The 14,938-nt window shown below is 46.8% G+C and overlaps 1 protein-coding gene across 21 annotated transcripts in view; it reads left to right on the forward strand.

The window, feature by feature from the left end:
- EPB41 (erythrocyte membrane protein band 4.1) overlaps positions 1 to 13,234 on the forward strand; it is a 90,908-nt gene extending 77,674 nt beyond the window's left edge. For 12 of the 21 annotated variants that reach the window (XM_030464615.1, XM_030464614.1, XM_030464599.1 and 9 more), the window contains 6 exons: positions 3,841 to 4,299; positions 5,465 to 5,593; positions 7,207 to 7,308; positions 7,597 to 7,677; positions 8,490 to 8,597; positions 9,562 to 13,234. In XM_030464615.1, the coding sequence (XP_030320475.1) occupies positions 3,841 to 4,299; positions 5,465 to 5,593; positions 7,207 to 7,308; positions 7,597 to 7,677; positions 8,490 to 8,588 (870 nt within the window). In that variant the 3' untranslated portion in view covers positions 8,589 to 8,597; positions 9,562 to 13,234. The remainder of the gene's footprint in view (positions 1 to 3,840; positions 4,300 to 5,464; positions 5,594 to 7,206; positions 7,309 to 7,596; positions 7,678 to 8,489; positions 8,598 to 9,561) is intronic. The other 9 variants (XM_030464612.1, XM_030464613.1, XM_030464617.1 and 6 more) reach the window with 3 other exon arrangements.
- The last annotated feature ends 1,704 nt before the right edge of the window (positions 13,235 to 14,938 follow it).

A 14,938-nucleotide genomic window follows, 5' to 3' on the forward strand; every position in this document is an offset into this window, starting at 1 on the left:
GAGATGTTGTGAAATAAGGATCTGATGTTTTCTGCTTTATAATCCTTCTTTACCCGAGCACTTTGACAGCTGTGAGATTGAGCATCCTGTGAGCTGGGAGCTCTCACTGGTGAGTGTGGTTTTGCTGCCAAAGCAACATCATCTCCTGCATCTGTAGACAGTCAGAGTGAGCCTGTCAGCTTCTGTGGATACTTGTGTGGGGATAACCTAATAACATGGGAACTCAAACAGGGCTGGGACCTGCTAACCAGCCAGAGGCTAGAACATTTCATGTGGTGGTTGCAGGGAGTTAGTGGGCACTGGCATTTCATGTTTTCATCAATTTTTAGCAAATGCCTTTGGTAATTGGCAGGCTGACTTCATTTTAGCACTCCTTAAGTTTCCTGGAGGATAGGGGTCTGGTTTGGGATGAGGATGCTGATTTTGGGGGAGAGAGGCAGCTGCAGAAAATGGGCAGCTGGTCCCTCCAGATTCATCCTTATCCAAAACTTCTTGAAAAAAACACAAAGAAATTTATATAGAAACACTTTTAAAAGTGAAATAAACCCTTATGATTTCTGGTACCAGCCATGCAATTAAGCCTGTTATTAATTTATCCCCAGCCTGATGGATTTGTGTGTCACTTTTTCCACTGTAATGCTTCAGTTGAGCTTTATCACCAATTATTTTGTCAACATCAGGTGCACAAAGATTTGCATTTAGCAGGGTGATGTTTTAGTTGCTTTCATGTCTGGTTGGATTTGCTTCTTCTGGGGCACTGCATCCTGCCCTGCATTTTCTTTACTCCACATCTGGCTTGTGCAAACAGTCTGCTTCATGTCTGGTGGGGGCATCCCTGCTCTGGGTCTGGCTCTGGAAATGAGGAGCTGGCAGCCCAGATGCTCCCAGGTTTCTTGGGTGCCAAGGAAAAGCTTGAAACTCTGCAAAGCTGAGCCCTAAAACTAGGGATGCTTTTGTGTTTTGCAAGTGAAAATAAATCTTGATAAGATCAGAATTTGTAACATCTTATAATCCCTAGGGAGTGTTTTGGAGGTTTTTATATAAAAGGAGAATCTTTTCTAGCCTACACACAGAGTGCAGTTTAAATACAGGAACAAACATGATTGTATTTTAAAAAAAAACGTGTGTAAATAAGACAATGTTCCATACTAAACAAATAACCTTTCCAGTAGTTTGTTTTCTTACCTTTGGAATAGAAAGGCAAGAAAAAAGTGCTTTTTGCTCAGTTGATCTTATCAGGATTTCAGTCTTGTCTTTCCAGCCTGTGTGTTTATTGCCAACCGTAGGCTCTGGATCAGCCTCCCCCTTCCTTTGTGCTTTTCCTGTGTAAGATAATTCCAAAATGCAAATTATTTTTTCTGTGTAGGAAGGGGAGCTGTTTGGACTGGGTACAAACGTTTGTCTCCTGAGCAGATCTACTTTTGGGTAGCTGCTTAATGTGCTTTGGTTTATCTCTGGGTTTCATTCTTCCTCTCGGTCAAAATCATGTCCCAGCTGGGATTTAGGGAAATCTCACTCCTAAGGCATTTTCCATCCAACTCCAGAAGATGTTCTGCCATCTTTTTTGGAGCCCTGTGATTAATTTACAAGATTTAGCATATATAATGAAGGAGAGATCAGTATATTGGCAGTGTCTAAATCCAGGTTGGAAAGCAAGATGAAGATGGGAGTGTTCACAGCTGGAAACCTCTGGTCCTGTTCTGGTTTATGAACTCTTGCAGTGTCATAACCTTGTGCTAGGCAAAAAAAAGGGGGGATTTGGGTCTCCCTTTGAGGGGGCACATCTGGAAGTGGTTTTCCATCAGGAAGAACTCCCCTTCTGTATGTAGTCTGATCCCATCACTACCATTAAATGTATTTTCCTCAGCAATAGCCCAAGAACTTAAGCCCTAAGAGGCTGGGAATCTTAATGGATAGAAATCTACAGGTAATCTTATCTGCAACATAAAGAAGCAGGGAACTGAAAAACACCCGGGAGCAATGGTGGAAGAGTCATTTCTTGAAATGATACTAAAATAAGCATCTATTTGTTCCTACAGAAAGCAGCTCCTACCCTTAACATTCTATTGAACTGTGCCATTAGATGAGGTCAGTCAGGGTGCAAGCCTCTGCTCTACAGAAAATGCATTGTACTGGAGAACCCACAGGCTTCAGACCTCACATTTGAAGCAAAAATTTCCATTTTTTGATTGCCCCAAGAATCTTCTGAATAGAAAACGAGGCAGTGGTTTCTGTTCCTCTTCATACAGCACCAAAATGAGTTGACAGCCATGCACTTGCTTATGTTTGTCAAAATATAATTGCTACTTTTGGGTGTAGGGATAGGTGGCTGTTGTTACACAAAGTTCCTAGAGGTCAGGGGTGAGGTTAGTTATTGAGGAGAAATAGTAATGGCATGGATGAAGCAGAACCCCTGGGTTTTTCCCTCCTTGTTCCCTGGGATGGGACAGCTTTGTCTGTAAGATTGGAGGTGCCTGCAGCTGCTTCTGCTCTTTCTTGAAGAGCATCAGTAAGGAGAAGCACAATTCCTGGCACAGGGCTGCAGCCACCCTTCACCTCTGGGCACCAAAGTGCTTTTCTCTGTGCCTGTGAGAAGAACATTTGGGCAAAGACCTGATTTTTGTTAAAGCTTTCTGGCTGGCTCATGTTTTAACTCTCCTGTCACAGTTGCTGCCTTCCCTCCTGGCTCCAGGGCTCCCTGAGATGGGAGAAGACCCAGTTGAGATCTTGCTAAGGAGCTGAACAAGAGCAGGGTAGCACCAGCTTAGTTAAACCTTCTGCCTTGGCATCCAGCATCTCCTCCAACATCTCAGGTGCTCCAGACATCCTTACTTAAGCTTCTTGGAGGCCTGAGGTGCTTCTCTACATGTCTTCTTTCCCAGGCACCACCAAAAATGCCAATGAAGTTGTATTTTGGAGGTTTCTGTGCACTGTCTGCTTTCTAAAGTGTTTTACAGATATTTTGGTAGTCTTGACTGAATGGTTGAGTGCAGCTTGTTGAGCAGCCTGACTACTCCCAGTTCAAAGCCACATTTCTTTCTTCCTCAGCTGAAAAGCTGTGTACTAAGCTGATTGAATCCATTTGTCTAGAAGAAATAATTCAGATTCTTTCAGGTGACCAGGCTGCATCATCAGTTCTGGACCCTCTTGGTAACTGGAGTGGTTGATTTCAAGACTAACTTGGACATTTTCTCACAGTAATTTTATCAAGGCCATGATGGTTTTCCTGGAAACACCAAGAAGGGTGCTCAGAGGTGCAAGCAGAAGAGCAAGGATGGGCTCTGTGGATTATTGTGCAGAGGAATTCTGGGCTTATTCTCTCCAGGTGCAAACTGTGAAACATTTCAAGGAGTTAAAAGCAGAATGGGGATGGTTTTGGGTTTTGGTGCAGATGGTGGGTTTTGTTGCACATGGGATTTTGGGATGTCCCCACTTGCTACACTGAAGTTATTCCTGCTTCCAACCTGGGCAAAAAGTGCTTAGTGGTGGCTTTTCCTTTAGCTGCAGAGAATTGTTTTAATAGTAATTGCTTAAACTTCAGCTGAGCAGATCATCCATGTACACAGAAGGCTGTGGCAGTAAATGCACTGGACACATCACATAACATAAACATTTTCAAGCTTCCCAGTGCCCAAACCCACTGGTGCTGCATGCCTGATGGGGATGTGATGTATTACAAGAAACTGATGTTTGGCTTTATGCTTCATGACCTCCTGCTCTCCCTAACACTCTCTTTCTCTCTCTCTTTCTCTCTCTGGCCTTTTGTTTTATTTATTATTTTATTATTACTATTATTATTTTATTTCTATTTTTTTGTGTGTGTATTTGTTTCTTTTATAGAAAATGAGTGACTTTCCCTGCAGAGAGGCTGTGGCTGCAGTGCCAGAGAGGAGCAGTGTTAACACTGGCGTGGCGTGGGGGGGCTCAAAGCAGGCGGTAGCTTTTAGTGGGACCCCAGTGCCACCCACCCCCCAGCCACCTCCCAGCCACCACTTTGCTGCTTCCTCCCTAAGCAGCGAGGAGGAGGAGCAGGAGGAGGAGGAGGAGGAGGAGGCAGCTCCCAGCCTCCCCACCAGCGAGGACCTGAGCTGTGAAAAGGGGCTTTGTGCCGATGAGGACTCGGAGCTCTGGGAGCCCCCCAGCAGCCCTGCTGCACCTCCCCAGCAGCCCTGGGGAGGAGAGGAGGAGGAGCTGGCAGAGGATGGTGAAGACAAATTGACTTGTAGAGTGTTAAATGGCCAGTGTCCTGCCTCAGATGTCCCTAAGGGGCTGCCCACAGTCATTCGCTGCTTCCAGGTAGTGAGTCCCAGCTCCTGCTCCCCCCACCCCACCCGGCTTGGGAGTGGGAACCCAAACACTGCAGCAAGCAGATGCCACGGAGCCAGTGAGGAATTTATTTGGCTTGGACTCGTGCTTGGAGCTGATGAGCTGGTTCATCTCCCTCAGTCAGTGCACCCAAGCCCCTCTCCATTTATCTTGGCACTAAATGCCAGCCCCTCTCAATTCGCGTTCTCATCGCCCTTTGATCAGAGCATCCTCCACAAGGGACACATTTTAGGCTCCAAAGGCCACGTAATTTCTGTTCCTTAAGGTTTTTGCCATCTCCTGCTGTCCCAGAGGCTGAGCCTCAGCACAGCAGAGCAATTTGGAACTGTGCTTTTGCCATGGTGCAGGTGAGCTTCTGCTCCCCACCATGGGAGGTATTTTTGCCTGCTTCAGTGTTGGTATCTATTGCTTATGGTTAAAGAGGTTCCCCCTTCCCCTGCTGACAACCACGGTGGCATCTGTCAGGTTTGGGGATGGTGAGCAGCAATCGAGTTCTCTGGGAAAACACTGTGGGTCTGAACTAACTCTTTGTCTTCTCCTGGATAATGATCAGGTGGTGGAACAACTGATTTCTCTTCCCATTTCTTTTTCAAGATCTCGTGTTTCTGTCTTGTCTGACATTGATTTAATAAAAGTTAAAGACCTAGAGTCTGATGAGGATGTTTTAAGCAATACAGTGTTTCTCTTGAAGCCAGGATAAAGTTCCTCAGCTGTCACCAAGTCTTTATTTGCCCAGGGTTTGTGTTAATCTTGACATTGTCATCAGCAGATGAGGGTCATCATTTACTGGCAGCTGGCAATGAGCTTCTAGTAATTAGAAAGTTAATAATCAGTGAAGAGTCTCTTTGTGATATTCTGACACACTGATTAAACCCTTAATGCCTCGCTTGGGCTGACCTGAGGGCACTGTGCTGGGGAAGGGCTGGAGGATTTTTTCTCTCTGTTTAATCCTCGTGCATCATCTCCGTCCCCTGAGCCCTGGGTCAGACCAGAGGCTCCAAACCAAAGATTCCCAGGCTGACCTTGGTTCCCGCAGTGCTTTTATCAGATCAGTGTCAGAACCTTTGCCAGCAGCACGGTCACCACGTGGGAAATGCTAACTGGGTCTTGATGGAGATGTTTTTGACCTGTCTCACAGCCACCTCTAGTGAAGACACAGACTGTCACCATCTCCGACGTCTCCAGCGCCGTCAAAGCTGAAATCCCCACCAAAGAAGTTCCCATCGTCCACACAGAGACCAAGACCATCACCTATGAAGCTGCACAGGTAAGGTGTGTTCTGACCCGTTGTCCAGTTGAGTTGTAATTCAACTCAAATTAGCATTTTGTTTCCCAAGCCCCCAGATGACCCCAGCACCTGCCTTTCTCCAAGCATCAAAACCGCAGCGCAGACATTGATCGCTTTGCAGGTCCTGTTTCCAGGTGCAGATGGTGTTTTATAGAGGAGCAGTGGGTTTATTATCCCTGAATAATAATTGCTTTTTTCAAGCTTGCAAATAGAATTTATCTTCAGCCACTTGGTGGCTTGGACTGTGTGGAGTTAACCCGAGCTGGCCTGAGTTTCCCTGCAGGAGATGCCTTGTTCTGCTTCCCCCAGCTCTCCTTACTGTTCATGCCTCTTCAGAACTTGGTTTATCAATGATTTGGAAAGTGTTTGTAGATTTTCCTAGAGGTTTCAACCCTGAAACAGGTGTTGAAAGCCCAAAATACTGTATAAAATGCAACCAGAGTGGGTATGTGGTGACTCAAAGCTAGAAATGTTAGTGGAGTGATACCATCATCCATGGGTATGGTTTCAGTGCTGAGGTAAAAATTAATTCTCAACCTAAGATTGGTTTTCTTTATGTATTTGAGCATTTGGAGCCTTTGTTAGCTTTTGTCATGGCTGTGGTTGATAGGAGCAGCCTGTGCTCAGTGCTGGAGTGCAGTAACTGGGGTGCAGCTTTGGTTATGTGTGGCCCATGGACCACACACTGAGAATTTGGGATTCCTGAGGAATCCCGTGGCTGCTCAGCATCCTTCCTGATGGCAGGAGCAGAGGAAGGGTTCAGACATTCCTGTGCCAGGCAGTGGTGGTCAGCAAGTGAGTAGATGAATAGTTTTGCTCTGATTACTGCTGTTATGGTTTTAACTGGGAAATGAGAAGGCAAATTGTGTTTCCAAGAAGGAAACTCCTGTCTCGGGGACTGGCAGAAGCCTCCTGGGCTTGTGACATGCTGTGAGAGTCCTCTAGTTTGTGGAACATGGTCCCACCTTGTGGTAACTCCAGACATTGTCCCAGCCCATGCTGGGGATGCTGCCTTGGTGGGACACCCAAGGGGGACATGGCCAGGGTGGGTTGGCAGCCTGACTTGGTTTAGGTTTTTCAGACCTTGGAAAGTGGAGTCAAAGAGGATGGGAACCAAGTCAGCAGCTGTAAGAGAAGCTGCTCCTAATTCAGCAGATGGCTCCATTGCTTCTCCAGGGTTTGAAGGGAGTGATGTGGGAAGTGGTGTCAGGAGGAGGAAAGGTAACAAGGACCTTCCCCATCCCATTGTGCTCTTAGAGTTGAGAACTTTTTGGATCCAGGTGTCATTCAGGATGGGCTTTGGTCTCCCTTGGCATGGAGGGGCCTGACCAGCCTTGCAGTGTAAAAGGTTTGGGTAAATCCCAGCCCACTTGGTCCAGGGGGTGTCAGAGATCATCCCTGGGGGATTCTTTGCATCTCCAGCCTTAAAGTCCCCAGGGATTGTGCTGTGTCCACCAGCTGCAGATCAGCTCCCTCTGTCCCACAGTGCAGGATGGAGAGGAGCATCTGTCCTGTGCTTGCATCCTGCTCTGGTGCTGTGGGCACCCTGTGTGTGTCCTCAGACCCTGACAGCCTGTCCTCCTGTCCCACAGACAGATGGGGGCAATGGAGATTTAGACCCTGGCATCCTGCTGACTGCTCAGACCATCACTTCAGAAACCACCAGCAGCACCACCACCACCCAGATCACAAAGGTAACAGCACCACCACCACAACAGGGAGATGGGCAGAGCTGAATAACAGGGGGTAAAAAGCTTAAAGGCCAGTTCCTGTCAAAGAATAAAACAAAGTGATTAATACCTGAAACACAACATGAGCCTCCCAGGTTTGCCTGTGCTGAATGAAGGCTGCAGGGGATGCATGGAGTGGGGTTTGGTAACATCTTCTGAGCCTCTCTTTAGTCAGGCACTCAAATGCCTTTTCAGTTATAGACTAACAGTATTTTTTTTGGTGGTTTTTTCTTCTTTCCCCTTTGGTACCAGACTGTAAAGGGTGGCATTTCAGAGACACGGATTGAGAAGAGGATTGTCATCACAGGAGATGCAGATGTAGACCATGACCAGGTAGGAGCTTGGATGTAGTCCCAGAGAGCTTCTTGGAGTTGGCATGAGCTAGACAGGCTCCATGTCCTAATACAGCTTCACCAGGAAGCAACCCAGGGAAATTTTACTGGGGGAGAGATAAAACTTCAAAAGTGATTTCAGTAATAGATTTCTGGTTTTTTTGTGGCAGCATGGAGCTGTATAGTTGGGCCAGCAGAGCTTAACTCTGCTCTGAAGCTGGTGTTGGAAGCAAAGTTTTGATTCCTAAACTCCAGTCCCAAAAAACCTTCCTGATGACTCAGCCTGATTGGCCTCAAGCGGGTGTTGGAAGTGATGATTTTGTCATCAGGGAATTATCCTTGGAATTTAATTTTAGTTGCAAGTGTCATGGGACTGGAGAATATTCATATGACAAGAACTAGTTTATTAATTCTAACAAAGTGTTGGAGAAGATGTCTGAAATGTGCTCATCACACTTGCTGGAAGAATAAACAGGGTTTCCTTAGTTTTTCTCATCCATTTTCTACCACAGAATCATAGAATCAGGTTTGGGTTGGGAGGGACCTTATCACCCAGTGCCACCCCTGCTGCTCCAGCCCTTGCTGGAGTCTTCTGGATCTCCTTCTGGACCATTCTTCCTGGTCCTCCTCTGCACTCACTCCAGCAGCTCCAGACATGATGTTCAGAAATAATCTAATACCACCAAAAGTCACCAAACTGGATGGCTGAAGTGGATTCTCTTTGCTTTTTTCTCTCTCCAGAGTTAGACACACTCTCTTCTCTTCCTCTCCCCCCACCCCCTGGTGTGCTCTGAAAATTGTTTTTTCTTTCAGGTTCTAGCACAGGCAATAAAAGCAGCAAAGGAGCAGCACCCAGACATGTCAGTGACCAAAGTGGTTGTGCACCAGGAGACTGAAATTGCAGAGGAGTAGTGAGGCCATGTAAGTAGAGAGACCACATCCCAGGGAGCTGCTTCCCCCCCAGGGAAGCTCCATCTTAGTGCAAGGTTTGGCTAAATATGGTCACATTTTAAGTAAAATTCTTTTTGCCATCTGGTGAGTCCCCCTCAGGCTGTTCCTATTACATCATTTAAAGCTGGTGAAGCAGTCACAAACACAAACTCATCCTCCAGTTGTCTAAAAGAATCACAGAATCATTCTGGTTGGAAGAGACCTTTAAAGATCATTGAGTCCAACCATTAGCCCAGCACTAGCCCATGGCCCTCAGCACCACATCCACACAGCTTTGAGACACCCCCAGGGATGGAGATCCAAACACCACCCTGGGCCACTCTCTAAAGGTTAATTTCAGTGAAGAAGTTTCTTCTAATACCCAATTTAAACCTCCCCTGAGCCAACCTGAGAGCACCTCCAGGACCTCCTGGCTCTTGTGCTTTACCTCTGGTGCACCAGCAGCTCCCTGAGCTATGGGGTTCTGCTAAACCTGTGCCAGGGAACCCCTGAGCTGGACCCCAAGCTCCTGACTTGCCTGAAAAAAAGATCCCTGGTCTGTGGTCTGGGTGGGTTTGGGAAGGAGCTGCTGGAAGGAGGGATGCAGGAGCTCTGCCTGCCCTGTGCTAGTGACATTGAGGTTGCCCAGGTTGGTGCCACGTGCCCTGCAGCATCCCTGCAAAGGTGGGAGAAGAACATGAGAGGTCAGAGAAGAGACAGCACAGCTCAACAAGTGGTGGGGTTGAGCTTTTCTAACTCTCCAAAGCTCAATAAAAATGGGACAGGTTTCCTCAGGCTTCCTGGTCTTGCAGCTCTTAAGTTATTGTCCTTGAGGGTGGTGGTTGGGGCTGGAGGTGGCTCTGAGCCTGATTTCTCACCTGCCATTTGGTGGTAACTCACCTTTTGGTCTCAGTTGTGTTGGTATCCAGAACTTACTGTGCTCCTCTCTCCCTAGGAAGTGTTCCTGCCAGCCAGCATGCCAGGAAAAAGAAACCCAGCAAAACTTCCCAGAAACTACCTGGAGCACAGAGACCTCAGATGATAAGACTTGACACTCAGAGACATTCACATCACTTCTTAGGAGTTGTGCTTTGACATTTTACTTGGGATTTTTTTTCCAGACTCCACTGGATCCTATTGGATATAGATTTTTTTTTATTTTATATATATATATATATATAGTGACACAAAGTATTGCCATATTTCTAACTGGACTGAATATTTTTTACAGGTTTCCAATTTTGCATTCCCTCTCACACAGAGCCTCTTCAGCTACAGACCCTGACACACCTGCAGGGCTCCAAGGGTCACTTTTTTTTTTTTTTTTTTTGTTATGTTATGTTTTCTGTTTGTTTGTTTTTAAATCCTATTCCCTCCTCCTGGTCAGGTATAAAGGAGCTAAAGCCACAGCCAGGCAGATGCCCAGCACAGGATCCTTAAAACGCCTTCAAAACCACACAGAAAAGCCACAGATCCTTCTGCTGGGAGAGTCAGCTTCAAAAAAAAAAAACAAAACAAGAAGTCAGACTTGAGTTTTGTGTAGCATTTCTGATTTTGCCTCTTGGTTTTTATGATGATTTTAAATTATTTTTTTTTTTTTGTAGCTCTGGGGAGCTGGGGACTCTGGCTGTGATGGAGCAGAGCTGCTGCCTTGGCTCTGGGTTTCAAGCCCCCAGTGTGTGAACACAGTAGGGTTGGGTGGTTTGGTTTTTTTTATTTTTATTTTTTATTTGTGGTGTAGCCTATGCACACATCTTCATAGCTTGACTAGGTTTAAGGAATACTGGGAAGTTGCTTCGAGTATCTTATACTGTGAATTTTAGAGCTTAAAGAGGACTGTGATAGCCCCTTGCCTTCCTCCCATGTGTGCTACCTGCCTGTTGGGTGTTTTCTAGATGCCATTAAATTAAAAAGCCCTTAGAAATGTGTGTTTAAGGTGTTTGGACTCAGAATGCTAGTAAGGTAGCTTATGCAGCATTCACAGTAACTGATATTATTTTTTTTCCCCCCAGTGTCATAGTTTTTTTCACTTGTTTGTGTTGATGATTTTTAAATTCGGGTGGTTTGGGTTTTTTTTGTTTTGTTTTGTTAAGTCATGGGTTGGGTTTTGCCCCCCCAGTGCTATTTAAAGCATATACCAGGGCATATATTTTCCTCTCATTTAATTTAAAACTCCTGTTAGACAATCCTTCCTAGGCCTCTAAGCTGGCTTTGGAGAGGCTGAACAAGGTGTTGCTGATTGTGGAAAGGGCTGCCCCCCCTCTTTGTTTGGCTTTGTCACTGGAATGAAACACCAGGGGCAGAGTCTGCACCTTTATGCTGAGCTTACAGACCACTGGGGCCAGCTCCAGCCTCCTGGATTTGCCCAGAAAACATCTTTTTTTGGGAGCTGGATGCACTTCCCTCTATGGCACCCAAGGGCTGAGCTCTTGCTGCTGCTTTCTGAGCTTCCTGGAAATGTTCTGATCATGCCCTGGTTTCACCTGCCAGTGAATCTTAAATTTAAAAAGAAAAAAAAAAAAAAAAAAAAAAAAAAAAAAAAAAAAAAAAAAAAAAGCTTTGTCTAAAGTCAGCCCAGACACTTGTGAACACTTTAGTACACTTTGAGGTTGTGATTTTTCATTTTTTTTTAAGTATATATATATCTTTAGATAGAGATATATATATATATATAGTGTGTGTGTGGCACATTGGTAGCTGTGGGCATGGAGTGCTCTGCTGCTGCTCCTCACTTGAGGATGGGCAGAAAATGGCAATAATAATAATAATAATGATAATTTTTTAAAAAAAAAAACCTCACTGCTATTTTAAATTTGAATCATGAGTTTCAGAAGTCACTGGATTTAGCTCAGGCTGCTCAGCTGCAGACAGCCTTCCAGCTACACTGGGATGAGTTTAGCATCTCCCATTCAGGTGCAATTTTGAGTCCAGCTGTCAGTATTGATTGGAGATGATGCTGGGGAAGCTGGAGCTGCTGGGTTTTACCTTTCTTGGAATCTTGTTTTTGGCCCTGGGTCCTTGGCAGCCTCCAACCTCCCCATGCTGGTTGCTGCTGCTCTGGGTGCGTGGTCCCCTCTGGGGATGCTGCTCTGCCTTCTGCTGGGTCCCAGGCATCCTGCTCCAGGGATTCAGGGAATCCTGAGCTCCACAGCTGTTAGTGTAGAGATGAAGTCTTCCTATTTATGTCTGAACAGCCCTTTCCTTCTTTATTCTGCAACACAGAGCCTGCAACAGGTCTGTGTCCTCAGTGTGTAACTCTTGCCTTAACGCCCATCACGCTGAGCATCCCTCTGGCCATGGCTCTTTGGGGTTTTTTTTTGGGGGGTGGGGGGTGTGGAAATTTAGCTTTTTTGCCTCTCATTCCTTCCTTCTCACCCTGGAGCAGCTCTCTGAGGAGTCAGTGGGCAGGCTGAGTGGTCCTGAAGAGGATTTCTGAGCTTCATGAGCCAAAGCCAGCCTGGTCAGTGAGGGGTTTGGCTGACAGGAGGGTTCAGGGCAATGTGGGGCAAGGGGGGGTGGGGGTCATTTGGGGTGTCCTGTGCCCTGAGCATGCTGAGTGGGATAAAACCACGCCAAGCAGGGGATTTCTTTCCCAAAGCTGTGCTCAGGGTGGCTGCATCTGTCCCTTTTTAATGCCCAGCAGAGAAGAACCTGATGGTTTTTTTTCCCCCCTTGGATTTTTGGGTGGCTGGTGCCAGGTTGTTCATTCTCACACTTCCTAAGTTCTTCATCCTCCTTGAGTGTTTCCATTCATCATTTCCTCTGCCCTTTGCCATCACCCTCTGCCAGGGATGTCCCACCCTGCCACGGCCACCCAAGTCCTGAGCCCAGGAGCAGCAGCAGCCTCAGAAGACAAAAAGTGAAAGAGCAGAAGAAAATTTTTCCAGCCTGATCCTGGGGCTGCCCTCACCCCTTCCACCTCCAGCAAGGTTTTGAACTCCTTGGCTCCTGGCATGCTGTGTTATTTCTAGGGACAAACCAGCTGAGTAAAGTCTATTTATATGAATGTTCCCAGCTCTTCCCACTCCACAAATTCACCCAGAGACTTGTCTTGATTGTATAATATACATTATATGGAAGCTATTTATATATGAATGAATGTTTTTATAGAAAGGAAGGCCAGGAGCTCATCTTCTCCTCCATTAAACTGGAATGGCAGCACTGGTTGCCAAACAGCAATCTCTGACCAGCACAGATGTGTTAGCAAAGGACTGACTGATTTCTGGTTAAATAAACTGTGGTTTGCTGATTTTATTTTTTTTTTTTTTTTTCCTAATTGTACAATTACCTTAAGAGGTGGTAGTGTCCCTGCCTTAGAGATGAAACTTGTAAAAAAAAAAGAAAAAAAAAAAAATTAAATTAAATAGTTGAGAATATGAAGGAGCTTTGTAAAAATTTTTAAGGCAATTGTGGATTGTCTGGAGTTGCCCTTTCCACTCTGCTTTCTAAAAATAGGACTTTTGAAAACTGGCAAATCTTTCTAGATTGCTTAGTGATGGGAGCTGTTCTTTTGGACTTTCATAGTAAATCATAGTAAATCAAAGGGAAAGTTGCTGTAGCATTTAGACACCTAAGTGTTCAGTACTGCTTCTTGTATTGCATTTTTTTCAATAAATTTTCAAACAAAACTCTCCCTGCCCATGAAGCCTTTTTGAATTTTTTTTTTTTTCCCTAAAGCACCAGCATTTGATACAAATCCTGCCTTTGGGGTGAGCTCAGTTGGGGGTTTCTGCTGCCTGATCCCTGCCTGGGATTGACCTGGAGCAGGAAAAATAATTTATTTTTTATTTGTCCCATCTCCTTTTTTCTGGCCACAGCATCTTGAGGAGGGACAGAAAAACCAAGCAGAAAGCTGAGGGGGCATCTTGGCCCCCAGCCTGACAGGGAACACAACCCAAACCCCAAGAGGGCAACCAGAGACTGGGAAGTGGATGGGAAGAGCAGCCCTGGGTGGCTGTGGGACTAACAACCCCCCTTGTGCCTCAGTTTCCCCAGCAGAAAGGGAAGTTCCATGACCCCATTGCCACCCTTACACACATCTAGATTCACATTAAGAAAAAAAACCAAAAAAACCAAACCCAAAAGCTTAATTCAGGTTGTTCCAGAGGAAGAGCAGCTCCTGACACCCCCCCCTGCTCCAGGGCTGAAATCTCAGTGTCCTGTAAAGCACAAGTTACAGAGGAGCCACAGAAACTGCAGAGCTGGGAGGCAGCCAGGGCTGGAGCTGCTTTTCCAGAACACATCCCAGCAACTTGATTGATTTCCAACCAGGAGACAGAGCTGACCATGGCGTGGGCTCCTCCCTGTGTCCGACCCCAGGTGGGTCACACCAAAGCCCACACTTTAAATAACCCCAAACCCCACACTTTAACCCCAAAATCCCACACTTTAAATACCCCCCCCAAACCCCTCACTTTAAATAACCCCTCCTGGGGGGCTCCTTCAGAGGAACCATGGACCCAAAGGCATCGTGCTGGGGACAGACTGCCAAAAAAGTGTTAATGGTGGGAATGGGCTGAGGGGTGATGGATTGGGAGTGGCAGAGAGGAGAAGAATTTGGACATGGGGAAGAAACTCTTTGGGGTGAGGGTGCTGAGCCCCAGGTTCCCCCAGAAGCTGTGGCTGCCCCATCCCTGGCAGTGTCCAAGGTTGGATGGGGCTTGGAGCACCCTGGGCTGGGGGAGGTGTCCCTGCCCATGGCAGGGGTGGCACTGGGTGGGATTTGGGGTCCTTTCCAACCCAAACCAGTCTGGGATTCTTTGCTGATTGCTCAGCTGCACCCTGCAGCTCCCTGGCCATGGCACCTCTTGTCCCCTCTCTGGGTTCTTCACTGGCACCCAGGGAGCAGCACTGCACCCAGGTGGGTCCAGCCCTGCTGTGCTTCGGGGACGTGGGTGACACCAGGGACATCTGCCCAAGCCAGGGCACTTCACTGGGCAGGCCTGTGGCCATCACACAGGACCAGGAGATCACCACAATGGGAAAAACTTTTCCTCAGAGCCTCAGCCCCTCAGGCCAGGGGTCCCAAGCTGCCTTTACAGCCCCATCACTTCCCTTTAGCCCCTGTGCCTCAGTTTCCCCACCAGTCCCAAAGAGCAGAGCTTGCCAAGCTGGAGCCCTCTGGCATTTTGCCTGGCTGCAAGCAAGGGAAAATATTAAGTCAACAAACACCATGGCAACCCAGAGAGATGCAAATAAATAATAAAAACAAACCCCAAGCCCCTCGTCCCAACAACAGCAGCAGCAACAGCCCCTGGGCTCTTGGGTGGTCCCAGATCCCACACAAAGGCAAAGGCTCTGCCTTGGAGGTCCCATCCTTTGGGAAGAGGTCC

This window comes from Calypte anna, chromosome 23 (genome assembly GCF_003957555.1).
Source record: "Calypte anna isolate BGI_N300 chromosome 23, bCalAnn1_v1.p, whole genome shotgun sequence".
NCBI lineage: Eukaryota > Metazoa > Chordata > Aves > Apodiformes > Trochilidae > Calypte > Calypte anna.